The sequence below is a fragment of the Aegilops tauschii genome, chromosome 7, assembly GCF_002575655.3.
Source record: "Aegilops tauschii subsp. strangulata cultivar AL8/78 chromosome 7, Aet v6.0, whole genome shotgun sequence".
Taxonomy (NCBI): domain Eukaryota; kingdom Viridiplantae; phylum Streptophyta; class Magnoliopsida; order Poales; family Poaceae; genus Aegilops; species Aegilops tauschii.
In genome coordinates, this window is record NC_053041.3 from 639,481,345 (window position 1) to 639,502,704 (window position 21,360).

Below are 21,360 nucleotides of genomic sequence, written 5' to 3' on the forward strand. Positions count from 1 at the left end.
TACAACTTATAATTTTGTTAGTCAAATATACGGTCAAAGTTGGACACAAAATACGAAAGGGACTAATAAACCCGGACGGAGGTAGTAATAGTACTCCCTCCGGAACAAATAAATGCACTACCAAATAGTAAGTATATATTTGTTTCTAAATATAAGAATATTACTATTAAATACTACTATACCAAAGATATAAGAATAGTAAATACTAGTATACCAAAGATATACCTAAATATAATAATATTTAATAGTAGTATACCGAAGATAATCTATAGTTAAATACTATTAACTCCGTTCCAAAATATAAGAATATTACTATAAAGTACTATTAGCTATGTTCTAATATTTAGTAATAGAGATAATATTCTTTAGTAGTGATATATCTTTATTCCTCATTAAATATAAGAATATTACTATTAAATACTAGAATCCCAAAGATATATCTAATAGTATACCAAAGATACACAACAATTAAATAATATTACCTCTGTTCCAAAATATAAAAATGTTACTATTAAATACTGTCACAGCTATTCTTATATTTAGTAACATCGATAATAGTATTTAATAGTAGTATATCATTGTTCCTAAATATAAGAATATTACTATTAAATACCAGTATACCAAATATATATCTAATAGTATACCAAAGATATACCAAAATATAAGAATATTTAATAGAAATATACCAAAGATATGCTACTATTAAATGCTGGTATTAAATAAATAAATCTGTAGTTCAACACGCGGTCCCCACCTTGGCCCGTGCCTTCCGTTTCAGTTCATAAAGGGCAACACATGCTTCTGCTCCTCGCTCACATTCTTCTCATCCCAATCTCCTCGACCCACTCCGCGCGTGTGCTCGACCGATCCACCGCGATGTCTAGCTCCGGCATCAACGCCATACCCGCAGCCAACCACGAGGAGCAGAGCCTGGCGGCGCCCGCCCCGCCCCCTACGGCCGCCGTCGCCGAGGGGAAAGGGAAGGTGCTTGCGCAACAGACGCCTGCGCCGGTGGTTCGCAAGCGCAAGTCCGGCAGAGACATGCAGAAAAGCCCTCCCCCAGCGGCCACCAGAGAGGAGCTGGAATCCCGGGAGTCCCGGGAAGGCCCCTTGAAGGTCCTTGCGCTCCCGGCGCCAGGGGCCCCGCGTACTCACGCTGTCTCCGGTGACAAGATGATGAGACGCGCTCGCGCCCGCACCCTGCATGCAAATGCTGTCTCCAACGACAAGATGGTGAGCTGCGCTCGCGCCCCCACCCTTCATGCAAACCCTGTCTCCGATGACAACATGGTGAGCCGCACTCGCTTCCCCCTCTCCTACTAGTGATTTGAAGTTAACCGGTGCCTAATGATTTGAAGTTACTGACAATCTTTGATCTAGTCATGTGAATTAGTACTAGTGCTTACTGAATTACCTGATGTGTATGTGCAAGAACTACGTGGTGTGTATATGTCCTTGGACTTTCTAATCGTTGGGTTCTCTTGTGGCAGATGGACGGGAAAAATGAGATGGCGTCGGTCCAGGGGGTGCCGCCCATGCGGGGAAGCATCGCGGCTTCAAGCTCGGTTGGTAAGTACCCCATACTGGTTTTTCTGTCAGTATCACGGCTGTTTTTTGTCATCATTAGTATAATGATATTGGACTGAAGCTCGTCAACTCTTTCGATGCTGTATTTTTGGCATCATTAGTATACTGATATTGGACTAAAGTTGGTTAGCTCTTTCCATGCTGGACTTTAGGCATCATTAGTATACTGATATTGGACTGAAGCTTGTTAGCTCTGTCCATGCTCGGTTTTTTGTCATCATTAGTATAGTGATATATTGGACCGAAGCTGCACATGTTTTGTTTCCATTAACGTTGGTCTAGCAGTGCTACGCGTCAGTCGGCCGATCGTAGCCGCCATACAAGCCTTATTTTAATCAAGTTCCACCCGTCACTGCATATATTAACGTTGGTTTTGGCACTAGCTGCGTATACAAACGCGAGCACCAGCACTGTGTGGCAGCATGGAAGACATATGAACTGTGATAAGAAACATAAGAAACATGCAATGGCTAGAAACATCTCCGTACAAAAAAAAATTGGCATGTTATAGGTGTCCACAAAATTAGTCGGCTTGCCAGCCGTCGGATCTGACACGTGAAGCATTGGATCACACCACGCGGCAGAAGAGAGAGTGGAACCCGTCTTCCTCCATAGCCTCCACAAAACTTGTTTATCCCCCACCCCTCCCCCATCGTTGCAACAGACTATTATGTTGTTGCCGCGGCCTTCCTCTTCCTCTCGCTCAGCAGCACCTCCCTCTCGTCCTTTCTAACACAGCAAAGAAGAAGGAGGAGGAAGAAGAAGGACGCAAGGACACAAGTGGTTTTGCCGGAGCACGAACTCCGCCCGCCGCACGAACGGCGTCCTTTTCTTTCCCTGAGCCCGAACTCAGTACAATCCGCAAGCTACAACAGAGGAGAGAGCTGGCCTTATACCCGCGCGCACGCACGCGCTACGCCATGCTCTGCACGCATGCCCACCCCACGTCCCGCGCTTCCAGACCCACTCACCCGACGCGCACGTATGCAGTCGCCGTAGGCCGATTCCAGTGCCCCGACGTGGTTGCCACTCCGTTTCTATTGCCTACACACAACGGCCCACGCGCTCGAACGCGAGGACACACACGCACGCATAGACACACACACACGCACGACCACGGACCCGGCGCGTCCTGGCTCGCACCCGACGCGTCCTGCGGTGGCTTATGCCTAACACTCACTCCCCTAAGCCACGAACTACAGCAGGTGAGTCCATCGTCGTCGATGTCGCCATGGCCGTCGCACCGCACCGCTGCGGCCTCCGTCGTGTCGTCGACGTCGTTGTAGCCGTCGCCGCCCTAACGTCGCTGCCACGCCTGCCACCGTGCCGCCGTGCCCTTCGTGTGCACTCCCCACGTCCCCGCGCTCCCGGCCCTCGCTCCCGCCACGCACGTATGCGATCTGCGCAACCAGGTCCAGCGCCTCGACGCGGTCCACTCCCGCGGTCCCGACGCGCCCAACGCGTCCGGTGTGCACCCATAACACGCACCGGTCACGCCCGGCTCGCCGCCGCGCTTATTGCCCTACACCGCTGCGCCGTCAACCACAGCGCAGCGCCTCCACGGTCGTCGCGCCGAGCCGCCGCGGCCTCTGCGACACCACGCAGGTCCTCCGTGACCTCCTCGTCTCCGCGACCGCCGCTGCTCGCCGCGCGCACGGCATCACGCCACACCGCCGTGGACTCGCCGCGCGTTGCCGACGCCACGCGCTCGCGGCGCGCCCGGCATCACGCCACACCGCCGTGGACTCGCCGCGCGTTGCCGAGACCTTCATGTCCACCGCGCGCCGCGCGTGCCGCGAACGCCGCCGCGCGCCACGGCCGCCCCCCGAACCTGTGGCTCTGAATACCAATTGTTGTTGACGCGGCCTTCCTCTTCCTCTCGCTCAGCAACACCTCCCTCTCGTCCTTTCTAACACAGCAAAGAAGAAGGAGGAGGAAGAAGAAGGACGCAAGGACACAAGTGGTTTTGCCGGAGCACGAACTCCGCCCGCCGCACGAACGATGTCCTTTTCTTTCCTTGAGCCCGAACTCAGTACAGTCCGCAATCTACAACAGAGGAGAGAGTTGGCCTTATACCCGCGCGCACGCACGCGCTACGCCACGCTCTGCATGCATGCACACCCCACGTCCCGCGCTTCCAGACCCACTCACCCGACGCACACGTACGCAGTCGCCGTAGGCCGATTCCAGCGCCCCGACGTGGTCGCCACTCCGTTTCTGTCGCCTACACACAACGGCCCACGCGCTCGAACGCGAGGACACACACGCACGCACAGACACACACACACGCACGGCCACGGACCCGGCGCGTCCTGGCTCGCACCCGACACGTCTTGCGGTGGCTTATGCCCAACAATTACGTCAGCCCCTCGCAGCACCTCACGTCCATGCTCTGGCGCATCCCTGATGTCGCCTGGTATCATGCAAGCACTATTACAGACGGCGCGCCGGCGAGGAACATTGTCTTACAACCAAGGTAGTTGCATTGATGCGACCACAAGCCTCACCCCCTTGTTGCATGGGTCGTGGCTTGTGGCACTGGTTGTCGGCTAAAACACCCCCCGTGAGAACCTGCAGTTGCACCACTGCGACAACCCCGTGGGTCTATGCATGGTGGAAATAGAGCGAATGGATATGGTGAAGAGAGAGGAATACAAGTGAGGGGCATCTGGCGCTAGAGCGAGCTGACTCATTTCCTCCTAAACCAGTCTGTTGAATATTTCCATTTTCTTTTGAGAAACCTCGTAAAAACGTTGCAACATGCGAGCATGTCTATACAAAAAAAAGTAGATATAGAACACATACTCATTAACTGCAAGAAATCAGTGAAAAACCACAATGTATATACGCCTGAACCAATGGACCATTGGCATGGATCTTCCAACTCTTCCTAGGTTATGCCCACCCGCGAACCGTTCAATTCTGTCACAGATCATTGCCAAATCAACCACCAACTTGGTTCCTGCTCTCGTCTCCTCTCCCCATCCTTTGCAACATACACCCATGTTTCTCAGCAATAGACTCAATTGGAGGCCACAATGGTGGCCATGGTAGGCTAGTGAAAAGCACAATGGTGGTCGGCCTTACAACACTAAACACGACATTAATTGCAACACGTGATAACCCCAAATTTGTAGCACCGGTGCACCGTTTTGCGGCAAAGTAAAAAATGCCAATGACCTGCCATGCTGCATCGATGCCTTGGTCTTGCAGCATTGTCAACCACCTTGTAGCAATGAAAAGTTCACTGACCACTAGCTTTGCAGCATCACGTGACCGGCTTCTAGCACTGAACGCCCGGGCTAGCAGCACTGCGATGAGTGATGGTCGGCCTTGCAACAGTATTGGTTGACATTGCACACCTCATCTCCATTTTTATGTACATACACATGAGTGAACTTGGAACATCAGTAACGTATCAACATTAGCAATATTGATGATGATGAAATTTGTTTCCCCAAGTATCAACATTACTGAATAAGCGAGCAACTGCACATCCACCCCATGAGCCATACTTTTTGAGCCCTACCACAACCGATTATAGTTGGAAAAGAGCTGACAACGATAGTTAAAAATGTACATGATCACAATAGATTAAATGGCAGGGAGGGTGGACTGCATGTGTGGAATCAGGCTTGTCGCGTGGTCACAAGTGCCTTATCTGACTAGCCAACAAGACAGAAGGAGGCCGCCTGGGCTCTCACTCCTGAAGCTAAGCATAACTCCAACTCCAGACACACTCGAGGGCTACTGAAGGTGCAATACACTAGGGGTGTCCTCTAAGTGGGAAGCCCGGTAGCAGGCCTATCTCAAGGCCCAAGAGGCCAAGTGGAGGATCAGCGCACGAGGGCAGCTCATGAGCCCGGATAAGGACCGGGAGAGCATCTGGGCGTGCAAGCTAACATGGCGACGGTATGAGATCTAGTGGATTACTTGTAATCCCTAGCCCTCGTCACCTATATAAGGCAGGGCAAGGGGTTATCATTCACATATACTCTCATAGACTATACTCTCGGTGGCCTTATACTTCATCTCCGTTGTAAATCCTATTATGGGTACTAACAGTTTTACATACTGTCGCATAGTTTTGTTTCGATACATTTTCTCTAGGAGTTGAAAGCAACTCATGGTGTAAGTATGTGTTGCTGGAAGCACTGATTTTACTAGCACCGCCTTTCCCGCCTTCGAGATACCTTGTCCTTCCTATCCAATCACTTTGCCATTTGAGTTTTCTCTAACGTATTTAAAATTTGCTTCCGTTGACCTACCCACCACGGCTGCGAGCCCCAAATAATGCTCGCTCAATGCCTTGGGATCAATGCAAAAATATTTTAAAAAAACTTTGTCCTCCTATTTGCTTCCCTTTCCACAGAAAGTTGAGGCTTTTTGAAGATTTACCATTTGTCGTGTGGCCAACTCGTAGTCAAACAGGGTCTATTTTAAGGTCACAACGTTGATATTTGATGCTTGAAGAAATACTACACTATCATCTGCAAACATAAAATGGGCTACATGGGGTCCAGTGCTCCCAAAATGTACACCATTGATCTCCTTATCTTTGAGAATTCATGAGCAATGCCAAAAAATAAACAAATGGGGGGATTGTGGGTCTCCTTGTCAGATCCCTCTTGATAGTGTAAAAATGACAGAGCAACCTCCATTCAATTTGACAGGAATCCTGGTCGAGGTAACAGATGTCATAGTCATCAAGATCCACCTATTTGAGAAACCAAGTGCCCTCATCATGAGATTGTGGAAAATCCAAACCACCCTCTTGTATGCCTGCATCATGTCTAGTTTAATAGCTAACATTGGATTTTTTCTATTTGTTGACCTGATTGCATGCACACACTCATACGTGACCAACACATTGTCTGTGATAAGCCTACCCGGAATAAATATACTTTGCTCCTCCCAGATCATTATGGACAGGAGAACATTCAAACCATTCACTAGGCCTTTGAAGCAATATGACTGAGTGTGTTCTATAAGCTGATTGATCCAATTTGAGGAAGTATATCCAGTGAGTTAATTTTTAGGATCAGGACTAGAACCATATCACTGAAGTTTGCCGATACATCATTTTTCAGCAACGACTAGTGAAATTGCTAAACATAGTCGAGAGGTTGTGTGGCCCAACGCTTTTGTCAGTCTAATTTAGAATGGTGCATTCTCAATTTCTTCATCCATCACATCCGCGTCCACCCTCAAGAACACAACCAAGCATAGAAATCGGCCGACATCTTCCCCATCTCATTGTCAGTAGTACATCTCATGCCATCCGCGCTCATGTTTTGTTCGTCTTCCTCGAGCAATTCCAGTCGAGCATGTTGCATATACATTATTTCTTCCCATGCATGAGCCAGATGAAGCTACGCTTCAATCTCGTGGATCTCCACCAAGGATCTGGATCCCAATGCTCTCTCCTTTCCATCGAAGCTGACCTTGTGCCTAGTGATGTCTAAACATACGAACCAAAACACTGAGCCACTCCAATGTTGCATATCATTGGTGACATTGTTAAGCTTCCTGTATAACGTACTCTGGCCGAAATTGTTGTCACATGCACACTCCCACGCATCCATGGGGCATCCGCCTCTCCTCAAATGTTAACGCCCTCTTCTTCCTTGTGGTAATGACCAATTGGTCTAGCGCTCTAATAATGAGTGAATCATGGCCTGGTTCTCCGTGAGAACATGTTCAATGGATGTATCCTAGAATGAGTGTATGAAATCATCATTGCATGGACCCCTTCCCAGATGTACCTAAATGTTCTCATCATGATCCCTTTTGTTGTCCCGTGTGTACTGGTAGCTACTAAAATAGAGGTTTGAAAAGTTGTTATTGGCTACGCTCTCCCTAATGCGCTCCATTTGTGTGAAACTCCTCAAGTAATCTCCTGGTTGTTGTGATTGAAAGAATACTTTGTTGAGGTATCACTGTCACAGAGAAATTTATTATCAGGATCTAGTCTCTCGAAACCTCCCTTAGCTACACAAATTTGCTTCAATCTCTCTTCCTATCTAGTAGCTTTAGCTGATAATCCTTGTGATGCCTTTGGTGATCACCACCACCCTTCCTCGTCTTGTGAACAAAAGTGCCTCGTGTGTGCTGCCTGGAGGTAGATGGGTCTTCTTTGCCCAGTCGCCTTGCACCCTTTCTTCCCATATAGAATTTTTTATGTCCTCCTTCCTTTCATGCTCCTTCCTCAGCTTCCACATCCTTTTCAGTTGCAAATCATCCCTTAGTTCATGCCACCGATCTTGCTTGCATTGGTCCTTCCTGGGTGTATAAGCATTGTAGCACTTGTGCCTAAATGGGAGGTGGCGCAACGCTGCTTACCCCCTGTGAACATAGATGCACCTTCTTGACCTAGTGCTCCCAAAACTAAAGTTCCCACTTTCTATCACCGACTTCTACTATGTTTCTGTGTGTGAGGAGCTATGTTCGAGTGGTGCCCTCAATCATTCACCCAACTAGGGTGAGGAATCAACATGTGGTTCAAATCTTTCAACAGCATGTGCTGGTCTAACGCAGTCAATCCAGAAGTGATGTATCTTCTCAAATTGAAAATCAAGACAGTCCCCTCATCTTTCGCTGAAGAGTGGAGGAAGAAGCCTCGAACCAATGAAATGAATATGAAAATTCTAGCTCTAACTATGAGATGGTTCCCCCCATAAATCCATCCTTCTCGATATCAAATTTTACCACGTCACCAAGCCAATTCCCGAGAGCATTCCCAAAAGTAGACAATGGTTTATATAGGGGAAGATCCTTAATTATCACCCATGGCTCCATCATCCAAAACATTATCTTCGACGACCTAGTTTTACCATCACAATTCTTCAAAACCATCACACTAAAACCAAATTTCCACGGTCCATTATATAGAGCGTGATTCTAAACTCCGTTTTGTCGAATCTCAAGACGAAGATATTATTGCCAATGGCTTCCTAGTAGAGTCCCCATGCCTGTTGCATAGCCTTAGCAAACACGTTGATGTTGATTTGCGGAAGTGAGCACGCCTTTCCAACAGCTGACAACTTAGTAGGCCTCGGTCGGTCTAGAATCCACCTCAAACATGAGACCTATTAGTTCCTTTTGTGTCAAGTTCAAGGCTCCTTGTTTTTTTGAGAGATTCGCTACCTCCTGGAAGCATTTTCGTCTGTCAGGGACTTTGAAGATTCTCGGCTTATCGATCGTTGGTCACCCGCTTCACTGGAGTTGCCTGTCCATGCCATGCCTGCTCTTCCGGCATCGACCAATAGATGAATAAAACCCTAACCCTAGCACTACCTGTCGGTCCCTTATAGTCTCCCTTAGCATTTCCTTTCATGGTGGGCCCGCCACCAACTATTCCTCTCCGTCCTTCCATTGGTACTTTTTTTGCGGTGGAGCCTTTATGCTTCATTTGGCTTTCTACAATGGTGGTTGTATCCAGCTCATAAGTCTCCTCTATATGTAGGAAGCCAAGATGTTAGCTCTTCTTTTTTTAAGGAAAATACGTTAGCTAATGTACAAGTTTCATTTGAAAGAAGTCTTGTCGCATGTAAATACGTCACTGTCGGTTCAATATCCGGCGTATCTCGTTGTAGGGGTCCTAAGCTAGGCGTCTTGGAGCGATGGTAACATGGACACGGGGTTTTACCCAGCTTCGGGCTCTCTTGATGAGATAATACCCTAGATGCTGCTTTTGATTGTATTCATATGGGGTGTAGTACAGAGTACATGTGTCTACCACGAGACTGTGGTAATGAATATGAGATTGTCTATTGACTAGCCTGGCCTCGGTTTATATAACACACCGGAGGCCTAGCATTTTAGGAGAGTCCTCGCCTTGGGCGCCAAGTCTTGTGGAGTCTTCCTTATATGCGGTAGGGGTTGTCCGAACTGGCCCATGAGTATACGGTCGGCCCAATCCAACTGATCGGGAGACGACGTGGTGAGTACCCCCTAGTCCAGGACACCGTCAGTCACTAAGAGTGCGATACATATAGGTGCATACTTAGCGGATGATGCAAATTTCAGCAGATATGAATAGCTCCAGGTGGATTGAGCACACAAAGAAATCATGGACCATAAACGAATAATTTCCAAAGAAACAAAGTCGCAAAAAGAGAGACGACATTATCTTCATTATGGAAAACCCTTATATTTTTAAACATTGCTTTGCTCTTTGATTATTAACAGGAATCTTTTTACTAATATAATAAGTGTTAATCTTTATAGATATGGAATGTATTTTGTTCAGTAGGTTTTAATGAATCATATCAGTTTTTGGTATGTTAAAATTAGAAGAAGTTCATGCGCCTTCAAGGCATGTCACGGTGTGTTGTTCCACCTCAAACAGGGACATACTACATGGTTATTCTCCCTGCATATAGCCCTCTTCGCATGCTCTTCCTCTCTCTCTCTCTCTCTCTCTCTCTCCATTGTATATTCCAGAACTGCTGACACTACTCCATAATGCCTAACTAGTGAAGGTCCAGAAACACCTAGCAGTGATGGGTTCAACATGCTCAGTAGTCTGTACTTAGTGGAGAAGTAACAAACCACTTAGATGAACGTGTCCGCCAGTGATGGTCAAATCGAAAAAGAAAATCGGGCCATGGCCAGTCCAAAGCTAACACCTGCCAATAATGTGTAGTCTCCACTACTCGAACCTTCTTCTCCTCAATATATTGCACCGTCTGATGTTTGGAGAAGCCATAGAGTTGGGGATCCGAATAGAGGAAACAATGGTGGGGAGTGTCTTGAAGAATAGGTAACGAGAAGCCGGACGGAGAAGGCCTCGACCATGCTGCACCATCAGCCCATGAGCACTGACCTGTATATATGGTGCAAGGACCGAGGCAGAAATGAACACCATCATCGCCTGGGTGGCAGAGGGAGTTGGACCTGGGTGTTCCTCCTCTCGGACAAACTCAATGAATTCTTGGAGGCAGCACCCATGCTAGATTCTACAGAGATGACAACATTTAGAGGAGGTGGAGGGCCAGCGCTAGGTTTGTTCCTCATAGGGTTTATTTTCAGGGAAGAAGGGGAAGGGTATGACATGATGAGTGATTAACAAGGGAAGTGTGTGTTTCTGTGGAGGACAAATCATGAAGACAAGTGTGCTAGTAGCTAGAGAAGGGACTAATGATAGCATGAACGAATAATGAGCTTAATGTGCGGGGCTACTAGTTTTAAGTTGTGATCTAAATGACAGGGTAAGTATTTAGTCACTATCGTGTTGTGACTTGGGCTTGTAAGTGGTGGGTTGTATATGAGTAACAAGTAGCATGTTTAGCCTCAATATTGTTCTCTGTCACTGGTAACAATGTATCATTGATGGACCACATATTGGACCCGTCACTACTAACTTTTTTCAACAAAAATAGATTTTTAGTTATCGACAGATTCATGGCAAACCCGCCGTCCATTACTTATAAGTAGCACTACTGATGGGTTGTGTGACCCACCACTATTGATCAATAACTAGAGGATAACTCAAGCATAGTGCACATCCGTTTCTTTGAGATTTTGTTAGTGTTTTCTTGTTCATGGAGACATATCAATTGACCCTAACAAGTCTTCTATTTAGGTGGGGTTGTGAGTGAAAATGCGGGGAGCTTGGCAGCAGGGAAAATGGCACCTAGAGGGGCTCATGTCTCCATGATGAACAACCACAACTTTGATTTGAATGAGCTACCGACCGAACATGAGCAGCTCCAGCAGGAGCAGCCGCCCAAAGAGCAGGATTAGCCGCCTGTGGCACAACATGAGCTTTAATATTCACAAATGGCTGGAGCCTACTCAAATCCGCATCTATGAGCAAAATAACTCTTCGCCAGAAGCATAGCCCTGTTGGAAATTATCAAAAATATCTCTATCCCGAGGATAATGGGAAGGCTTGTATGGAACTTTTGAATTTCTCTCTTCCTACTTTTTTCGATTGACTATCATTATTGCTAAACATGAGGGGGGGGGGATTTGGTATACTGCCTCATGATCACCCTATCCACTTGAAATGGATTTTCTATTCATTTCCCATGATGGTTTTGATATCTCGATTGTTTCAACAAGAATATATTCATTCGGTAAAGCTTTGTGAAACATTAGCGATGGAGCTAGGTCTCGGGTCATGTGAAAAGACACTAGGTCAAGAAGTGTGTTAGCTCATGAGATAATATATTTTTGAAGTTGTTCATCATGTGTGTTGACACAATGGGTCGTACGAGAGAAGGTTGGCATGAATCTTTGGGTTTGAAATGAGCTGTCTAATTGGACCTTCATGACTGAAAAAAGGGAGAAAACATGGCTAATAGGAGGCGCAAATGATATGGAAGCTACTTTTTGGATGGAAGTTAACTATGGCTATGCGACCACACAAGATGTCAGTGGAACCGCGTCCTTACATATCGAGGTTGACATCATGTGCAAGCTGTATTGTGACTAAATTATGGTATATGTATGTAATAACTTGGCATCTTACCAAACACAAAACACCCCAAAAAATACTATTTACTTCTCTTCGATGCATATTCTAGTGGAAGGGTAGTCATAACCATATGGGGATATTTTTCCACAGTAGAATCTATAATGGTCTAGTGAGGAAAGGTGTAAATGGAGAGGATAATAGGCGAACATGGAAACATCCAACATTGTGTTGTACTTGTATCTAGTTGTATAGTGAGATAATATGGAAACGGAGGAGGCTCGTAGGGCAACACGAGAACACCCAACATGTTGCTCTACTTCCTTCCTATTGGTACCAAGAGACTGAGACTAGAGAAAGGTTAATCATAACACATGGACAAGATCTCTCATACAAGTTGAAAATTGACCGAATCTTCTATGAAAATGCTAACCAAGTATGAGTGTGCATAACATACCATTTCCTCCCTTTCTTTGTTGTATTTTCCTTCACCAACCCCATAGTACCCTAATCGACACTATTAATTCGATATGCTTCTCATCTGAGTTAGGTAGACTTATTCAAGGGGAAATAATGGATGTGTCTTATCTAAAATAGCCACATTCCGGATAGGAATAAAAAAGTAGACATAACCTAATGATTTGTTGAGATTTGAATCGAGAATTCAACATACATCAACTATCCTACATGTAAATCAAATCCTCATCCTACATCGGCATTGGGCTTTAGTTGGACTACCACTTTATGGACAAGCCGTATGGTCCATGTGGTCTACGTCGCAAAGGCCGGAGAACAAGGAGCAAATAGTTGTGGATGTTTGGTAATTGAAGTTATTTGTCAAGAAATTTGTTTCCCGTCATGGCTTTTTTAATTCATTATTTAGTATTTGGTATCTGTTCTATGCTCTAATGTGTAACCTTCTTCTGATGGTTTGGGTTTAGCTGTCGGTGGTCATGAGTTCATTACTTATGTTAACTACTATTGTTGTGTCCACTTGTTCGCCAAGAGACTATAAAGTTAACTTATATCCTCCCGTATCTCTATTAATATAGTTGGCGGTGAGGTAATCATTAACCCTGAATATTACTCACCTTTGTCAAATAGTAGGACAAGCTGGAACTGTCCGGTGCATCATCTATGGTCACATATGGTGTATTGCCTATTCTAAACTCAATGAGTATTACATAATGGCATGTGCCTGCAGGGAGGAATGAGTCACTCTTTTGTGTCAAGGGGAGACGGAATGCGTAATAATTGACAATGAAAAATTAACAACCTACATCAAAAGTCTAACCCAAGACAATGAATATGTGCCATTGTAATTTTACCACACTAAGTCATCGGTATATCATAATCGAATGTTCCCGATGCGTGACTTTTGGCGGTGATAAGCCCAAATAATCGCCATTGTGAAATTAAATTCTTCCATTCACTTGAACCCACATCCGTAAAGATGTGCCATTACAATCCACGTCATGGCTATCTTGGAGTCCTTAATATAATCAAGTGTGCCAAATATGGTGACTTGATAATCACGTATACTAATGGGGAGGAGCGAGGTCACATTTTTTGCCATGGAGACATGATATTCCGTACTAATTGACCCTAGGAAGCTAATCGCCTCCATCAAGTAGACCCCTTCCTGGTTCTCCTATAACTGGATTCCCCGAAACCACGAAAATCCTTAGAATTGGATTACAACTTAGCACCTTGTGTTTTCACATAGTAAGAAGAGTTGCTCCTTGGAGAGCACGGTATGATGAAAGTTGTAACCTGTGTTTCCGAGGGAGTTATTGTCTCGCAACTTTGTTATCAACTATTCCGATTCCAGCAAACGGAGGCCATTGGGTCAAAGCCATAGTGCACGCCTTGTAGTTTTGAAGTGGGGCGAGACAACTTTAGCTAGGAACCTATTTTCCTTCTGACCAACTCCCTAAAACAATGTTCGACTTCATGTGTAGTCGGTGTAGATGTGTCATTGCAATTCCACCACTAGGATATCACCATGTCCTATGTATTACATGCCAACATATGCCACCATATGGTGACTTGATAAATTAAATGCATTTCACCAAGCTTTTCTGTTCCAATTATGGTGAAGATAGTGACTCACATGTCAGCCTCCCTAACGGGAAGCAAAATCACTCTGACTTTGGCAACCTAATTTGTTTATGGATTCAAGCAAGCATGTTGGATTTGTGTATTGTTTATTTCCACATATATGATTCAAAATAAAGGAATCAATACAGAATAGGAGTCTTGGAGACACCCATGTCAATAATGTGAAATTATGGGAAATCTTATTATGTGCATCAAAATAAGCCAAAACTCGTGGCTTAAGAGATACGTGTACAATCATACAATGGTTATGACCCCTACTAAATTCATGATGTTAACCAGTTCCCAGAAGTTTAAGTTGAGAAACAAGTTTGGGCAACATATTTCCAGACACCTATCATGTCTAGGATTGTCTGAAGCCTAGGTAAGATTAGTTATGGGATCAATGTAGGCTATTAGTACATTGACTCGGTTCTTAACTCAAGTCCTCCTTGCTTGATACCATATTGAATGGCAAGTACATCATCAATTTACTTAAGTGGGTGAACAATGTTGGCTAGTATATTCCAACACTCACCTCACATGCATTTTTTAGGGGCATATAATGCATCGTGATGGATACATTCTTTTTAAAGACTAAATTCCAATGGAAAATTCAAATTAATTTAGTAGCAATCTCGTATGGCAAGGGTATATGGTAAATGAAAAGGAGGGCTCAAATGCTACTTGTTGGCACACACAAGTCAAGTTGTCTTTTAGCTCCCATGTTGATCCTCCATGGTTCGACATTGGGCATTACACAGAGAACGAGTTATCTTTACGCACTAACTAGAGCTACCAGACCATTGATGTTCCACCGTGAATTTCCATATGGTGCAATGAGTGATAGCGGGGTATATTAGAACATACAGTATACACCGTTAAAGTAATTAAATGTGCTATTTTGCCTACTATGACAAAATAGTATTCTTAAGAGAAAACTATGCAAGAGTTTGTGATCTTTGTATGTAAAAGCATTATTTGCCTTTGCTTGGTGTTCACGCAGTTTGATTTATGGCAAAAATGGAAAATCATGGGACAATAATTGTTGATATTCTTTGTGGGAAAGCTAGAAGTTTTCACTTTTCAGATCACGCAAAGTATTGTTTTCTTATAGGGGTGATATACAGGGTTCTAAATCTGCATTTGTGATTTGTTGTCCATTTAAATTTTGTTTCTTCCATAGATTATGTTGGTTTGTTGCTGTATTTATCTCAGCACTGAAGTATACTGATGTTAGCTAAGTCCAATCAAAGGCCGATGTTTCTATCATGTTATACAAATTAGTAAGCTAAGTACTGACAAAACTCAAGTTACAGAAGCCCAGACTACGTGAAATGCACATCATGCAGTACACATGTTCATCTTAGTGTTATGTTATACTTGGCTCCCAGATAACAAATGGTATCAGTTACTACTATCTTTTGCAGCTTGTTTCTGCCTATTCATCGTAGAATTATCTTATGTAGTCTCCCAAGGTTCATGCAACTTGGATTTTCATACTTTGGTAGCATTAGTGTTCACTAGGACTAGATGCCACTCTGTAGAAGCTGGGGATACAGATGGAGAAAGTAGTCATGGTTTTTTTTTTTCAAAAAGTTTGTTCATATCTATAACAGGTTTATTAATTTTTAGCGTACAGTGTTGTGAAACCTAGAGTGTTTTATCTCATTAAACATTGAACTACGCTTGCAAGGGAAAAACCTTCATTTGACATCGAACTATGCATGCAGGGCAAACACTCCGTGCATCGGTGCCACCGCGCCGCGAACCTTGGGAGCTTGAACCTGGATGGGTGTGAACTTATGTTGTCAAGGTTTGGGGTCAGTCTTGGATAGAGAATAAAGGGGACTTTGCGAAACTGTTATTAATAATATGTATGAAACATTGCCTTGGGGAGAGAATAAGAGATTTCGAGAGATATTTATAAATGGATGCATGCTTGCAATAGCAGTACAAAATATGATGCTAACATTTTATTTGAGTATTTAACCAAAAATTACCACATTTCACGGACATGTGACAGAAAACTACCACTTTACGTTTTTGTGCGGAAAACTACCAAATTTGTCCTAAACCGTGGCAAAAAACTACCAACTCGCGTAAGCGCTCGTTTCGCCCGCGCTAACCCCGAATCTGACTGGTTGGGCCCACGAATCAGTTGCCACGCAGGCAACGGACGGCCGCCGCGCGTTGACGGCCATTAACGGCCCGTCCACCTGTCGGAACGGCGGCTGTCGGTGGTCCAATAAGTGAGAGCGAGCTCAGCCACTCGCTCAGTCTCTTCCTCCTCGCTCGCTCTCACCCGTCCTCATCCTCTCCCTCTCCCTGGTGCTGTTAGCTAGGTCAGCCTATCGCCGTCGCCGCCGCGTCCATTGCTGCCGGTAGAAGTTGAGGATGCCATCCTGGAACGACGAGGAGAGCTCGGACGAGGACATCAACATGGTTTCAATGGATCCTCAGCTCTTTGTAAGTGCATAATGGTGGAACAGAGTTAGGGTTAGGGTTAGTTCATCCAAATTGGAGATTCCAATTTGCTTTAGGTTTGATTGGAAGTTTCTTTTGCAGGAAACCCCTGACAGTGTGGTGGAACCAACTTTTTGTGGTTCTTACACTGAATCTGAGCCGACGTGCATGATGCATCATCAGAGGCCGAAGAAGATGGTGGCTTTTGAAGGTGCTTTGACTGGGAGGCGATTCCTGGGTTGTCCTGTGCAGCAGGTATTTAATCTAGAACGCTAACTTGTTTTGCTGGTGGAGATGTGTGATGTGTTTTGCTGCTGGAGATGTGTGGTGCAGCATGTGGTGCAGAGATGTGTGATGTGCAGAGATGTGTGCTGTAGTTTACAACTGAAACTTGAAAGTGCCATACATATGCAGAGATCTTTAGTGTACTGTGAACTGAATGTATTAGTTAGGTGTTTTGTGAATATAGCTGTTAACTGAAAAAGAACAGAGTTAAATGAATTTATATCTACTGCTAAATATAGCTGTTAACTGAATTTATCTCTGATGCTAAGTCAGGTGATGTGTGCTTGCTGTGAAAGAATTATCTTTGCATAATTCAGAGAGCATATTGATGTAAACAAAGGGTTTCAGTTAAATGAAATGACTTTATAACTTTAGTTATTTGTACTAAGTTTTTTACTAGTGCTTTGTGCTTAATTATAAAATAATTGCTTCTGTAGGATGTAGGTGTGAACTGTGGGGTTGTGGAGTTGGTGGATGGTCCTTGGCCAGAGATTCTACAAAGGTGCCTAACCAGGATTTGGGACATGTACCATGAGCAGAACTTGGGAAGGGTGAATGACAAACAAGCTCATGAGAAAGAGGTGGCCAAGCTACAGAAGGAAATTGATTTCCTGTCAAACAACTACAGCCAGTTGGTGGAAGATGTATCCAAGCTATTTGACTATCAAGATGGCAAGATGTCTCATGACATGGGCTATACCAGTCAGGCAATCAATGAACTAAATGAGAAGAAGAAACAACTTGAGGATCAGGCAAAGATTGAGTTAAGTATGGAGAAGATGAAGCTTGCCCAGGAGCAAAGGTGCATTCTTCAAAGCCAAGCAGATATCATTCAGAACATGAGGAAGGCCATGAAGGAAGTGGAGGGGGAGAGGGACCTACTAAGGCAAGAGAAGAAGAAGCTGGAGTATCTGATTGCTGATCTGCTCAAGGCTGGGCATGCCAGCAAAGATAAACTGGAGAGGATCAAGGCAATTATGAATGAGTGAAGTGGTTGGTGTGTGGGTTAAGTAATTAGTAGGCCTATATATATATAGCTGGCCTTGGAATGTCATGCATGATAGGTACTTAGGTCTATATTTTGGGAAAGTTTCATGTGCTTTTAGAATGGTACGAGGGAGGGAGGTACTGTTATGGTTTAAGAACTAGTTGGTTTTATCTATGATGTAATGACTATTATGTTAAGACCTACTATGCTAAGTGAGTACTCATGCTAAGTTAAGTAAGTAAGAATGTTTTATCTATGATGAGGCTGTTTTACTCTACATATATCATGTGTGGATAACTGACAGTAGTGACATAGTTGGAAGTAGCAAGTAACATATATAGCAATTAGCTTAGATAGTCTGACAAATAACTTAACATATGTAGTAAGTAGCAAGTAGCAAGTAACATATATAGATAGTCTGACATAGATAGATAGTACTGGCATTCATAGTCTGACATAGATAGGAACTAGTAGTAGATAGTGCCTGACATAAATATAAATAGCAACTAGTAGTAGATAGTGCCTGACGAAACTGAACCTAGGAACTTACTGAACTTAAAGTTCAGGACTGACGAAACTGAACATTAGTGCATAACTGAAGGCAGCACTTCACTCCTCCTTCTTTAGCTTCTGCAGGCGCTGGGAGTGGCGCACCGCAGTCACGGCCGCCCTCTTCTTCTTGTTCTTCTTGGCCGGCGCCGGCTCCAGCACGTCTTCCTCGCCGCCATCTTGTTCTTGCTTCACGATGACGCCGTCTAAGAGATCGGCGACCTCCGGCAGCGCATCCACATGGATTGGGAGGTTCCTATCCCCCTCCACGGCGTCGAGGACGGGAGCCAGCAGCTGCACTCCAGGCTCGTCGTCGGAGAGGACGACGACCTCATCCACCTCGTCGTCAGAGTCGTCAGAGGGCTCGTCCTCATCATCGTCGCTGGACTCGCCGTCAGAGTCGTCAGAGGGCCCAAGGACCCATGGATTGCGCCTCTCCCAGTAGGCGTTGTTGATTGGGGCTGGGAGAGCGAGGACGGCGTCGGTGACGTGGTCCGCGGCGGCCGGCGGCGTGGTGGATGAGCGGTACATCCACCATCGGGCGCGCTGCTTGGGGTCGGGGGAGCGCTGCACCTCGCGCATCGCCCACAGCAGAATGGTCGCCGGCGGGATGGTGCGGCCGGCAGGGAAGGCGCGCTGCTTTTCAGCAGCTGTCATCACCTTCACCAGGCCGTGGGCGTGGTTCCTCATCATCTCAAGACTGGGGAACCAGCGCGCGATCTCCCTGTACTGCGCGCGCATCTCCTGGTTGTTGCCGGCGAGAGCTTCGATGGCGAGCTGCCAGTCCATGGCGACGGCGGTGGGGGTGGTTGTCGGCGGCGATTTCGACAGGAGAGAGGGGGAAGTGGAGTGGGCGGTGCGAGCGGCGAGTGGGAAGAGAGAGTGGTGGGTGGACACGTATTAAAGCCGTAGAATCTGAAACGTCTGGTGTTACTCAACGCTGCCGGCTAACAACATATAATAAGTTTGGCCAATGCTAGTCAAACAAATCACAAGCACTAGCCCATTGGTATTGAACGCATGGTTACAACCAACTGGTCCTGGGTTCGAGCCCCAGGACAGACTTTTTTTGTGCAGATTTTTTTTTCTAAAATGAATTTGGCAGTAAATGGCAATGTAACTTCTGAACTGTTTAAATGGCAATGTAAAACAAATAAAACAAGTTAAAACAATTTCAAAATGCACCTAAACCATACATTCAACATTGTTCACAAGTTCACATGTCTTAATTTAAGCAGGCTAGTAGCACAACACACATTTAGTAGCAGAACACAAACTTAGTACCATACACTCAAACTAAGTAGCAGAACACAAACTTAGACACAGAGTTCAATAGTTTCCACTAGCATTGAAATAGGATGCAAACTTGCTAGGAGGTTTCCTCTTCCTCTTGCCTGCCAATATCCCTGGTTCTCCAGTGGATGTTCTTGGTGCATTGAATGTTCTTGTTGATGTTGATCCTCTTGGAGCTCTTGTTGATGCTGATCCTGTTGCAGGTGCTGGTGAAGACCTGGCTGCTCCTGCTGAAACTGTTGATGTTGAACCTCTCTTATTTGCTGTTGTTTTTCTGTTCCTCATTGCTTTAGGAGGTGGAGCAGATGATGCTGGCATCTGTGCAGTTTGCTGTTGAGGTGGTGGTTGTGGAGGTGGATGTGTAGCACTAGAGGAACCCCTAAAATTTTCTCTATTCTCCTGCATGACAAAATTAAATTAGTTAGTAAATAGACCAGAACTAAAATAATTAAACAAAGAATGCATCATTTTTGAATGACCTGATGTAAGTTCTTTCTCATCTCAAGACTAGGTTTTAGAGCTTTCCCACAGTTTGTATATCTGTGGCCTTGTAGACCACAATTGCTGCATGTAATTGTTCCCATCCTGCTTGTGTCCTTTGGTGCAGGCACCTCAAACTGGCCCTTTCTCCTAGCTGTCTGTTTCTTGCCTGCTTTTTCTTTGAACACTGGGGGCTCAATATCCTGAGTATGGGTGTCAGGCCAGAATTCAGGACCAGGGACAGGGTACACTATGTCTTTGTATGCTTCAATATATAGTGGTTTTTTGAAAAATTCATGCACATAGTCCTCTGGGTGCATGTGAAGTTTGCTCATTGCTGCTATTGCATGACTGCATGTCACACCTGTCATGTCCCACCTCCTGCAGTCACATGATTTAGTAGCTATGTTCACACAATACTGATTTTCAGCACTAGACACTTGCCAGATGTCAGGACCAGCCCTATGTGCCTCACAAAATTTGGCATATTTCTTATTCTCCTCTAGTTTCTCTGAATAGTTGGGTGTGATCATCCACCTGCTGTTCTCTGTTTTTTCCCTAGTCTTCTGCCTTTTGATCATCTGCTTAGTCCTAATTCCTTCAAACATAGTCCTAATTGGTTTGGCCCTAACATCAAGGATCATTTTGTTGAAAACCTCACTAAGGTTGTTCACAACAAGATCAGTTTTGCAATTGTAATCCATTGCAGACCTACACCAAGTCTCCTTTGGAATTTTTTTAAGCCACTTCCAGGCATCCTCACACTCTGCTTTAAGCTCTGCCATTGCTAATTCATGGCCATGTTTGGTGAATGAGTAGCTAGACTGATCTACTAGCTTCTTTAGTTCTGCTCCTCTGAAACCAGCTGACTGAAAATTTGCATATATGTGCCTGAGGCAGTATCTCTGAGGGGAATCAGGGAACACCTCATTTATAGCCTTAAGAAGACCCTGATTGTAAATTAATAACCATGGTCATGAACAAAAAGAAATAAAGCTACTAATAACAATATATATCTGAACTACTGGCTAAGATAGGGTGCATACCTTTTGCCTGTCAGAAATAATGGTGTAGGTTCCAAATTTGCTACCACTTCCAATGCAACATCTTAGTTGGGTTAGGAACCATGTCCAACTCTCTGAATCTTCCTTATCAACCACACCAAAGGCTATGGGGTAGATGTTGTTGTTGCCAT

At 45.0% G+C, this 21,360-nt stretch overlaps 1 protein-coding gene across 2 annotated transcripts; it reads left to right on the plus strand.

The window, feature by feature from the left end:
* Window positions 1–770: 770 nt before the first annotated feature.
* LOC123495019 (uncharacterized) lies at window positions 771–16,083 on the plus strand. Of its 2 annotated transcripts, none has more exons than XM_073503188.1 (3): window positions 771–1,290; window positions 1,491–1,569; window positions 15,838–16,083. In XM_073503188.1, exons 1-3 carry the CDS (start codon window positions 796–798, stop codon window positions 15,903–15,905), a joined length of 642 nt encoding a protein of 213 aa, XP_073359289.1. In that variant the 5' UTR covers window positions 771–795; the 3' UTR covers window positions 15,906–16,083. The 2 variants fall into 2 exon arrangements, with proteins under 2 accessions (XP_073359289.1, XP_073359288.1); XM_073503187.1 differs by lacking the exon at window positions 15,838–16,083 and adding an exon at window positions 11,174–11,674.
* Window positions 16,084–21,360: the final 5,277 nt, after the last annotated feature.

Bases quoted from the DNA above. Each gene is read 5' to 3' on its own strand.
- LOC123495019 (XM_073503187.1), top strand. From the start codon at position 796: ATGCTTCTGCTCCTCGCTCACATTCTTCTCATCCCAATCTCCTCGACC. The intron at 1,291-1,490 runs GTGAGCCGCACT...CTCTTGTGGCAG, and splicing joins CTGTCTCCGATGACAACATG to ATGGACGGGAAAAATGAGAT. The intron at 1,570-11,173 runs GTAAGTACCCCA...TCTTCTATTTAG, and splicing joins CGCGGCTTCAAGCTCGGTTG to GTGGGGTTGTGAGTGAAAAT.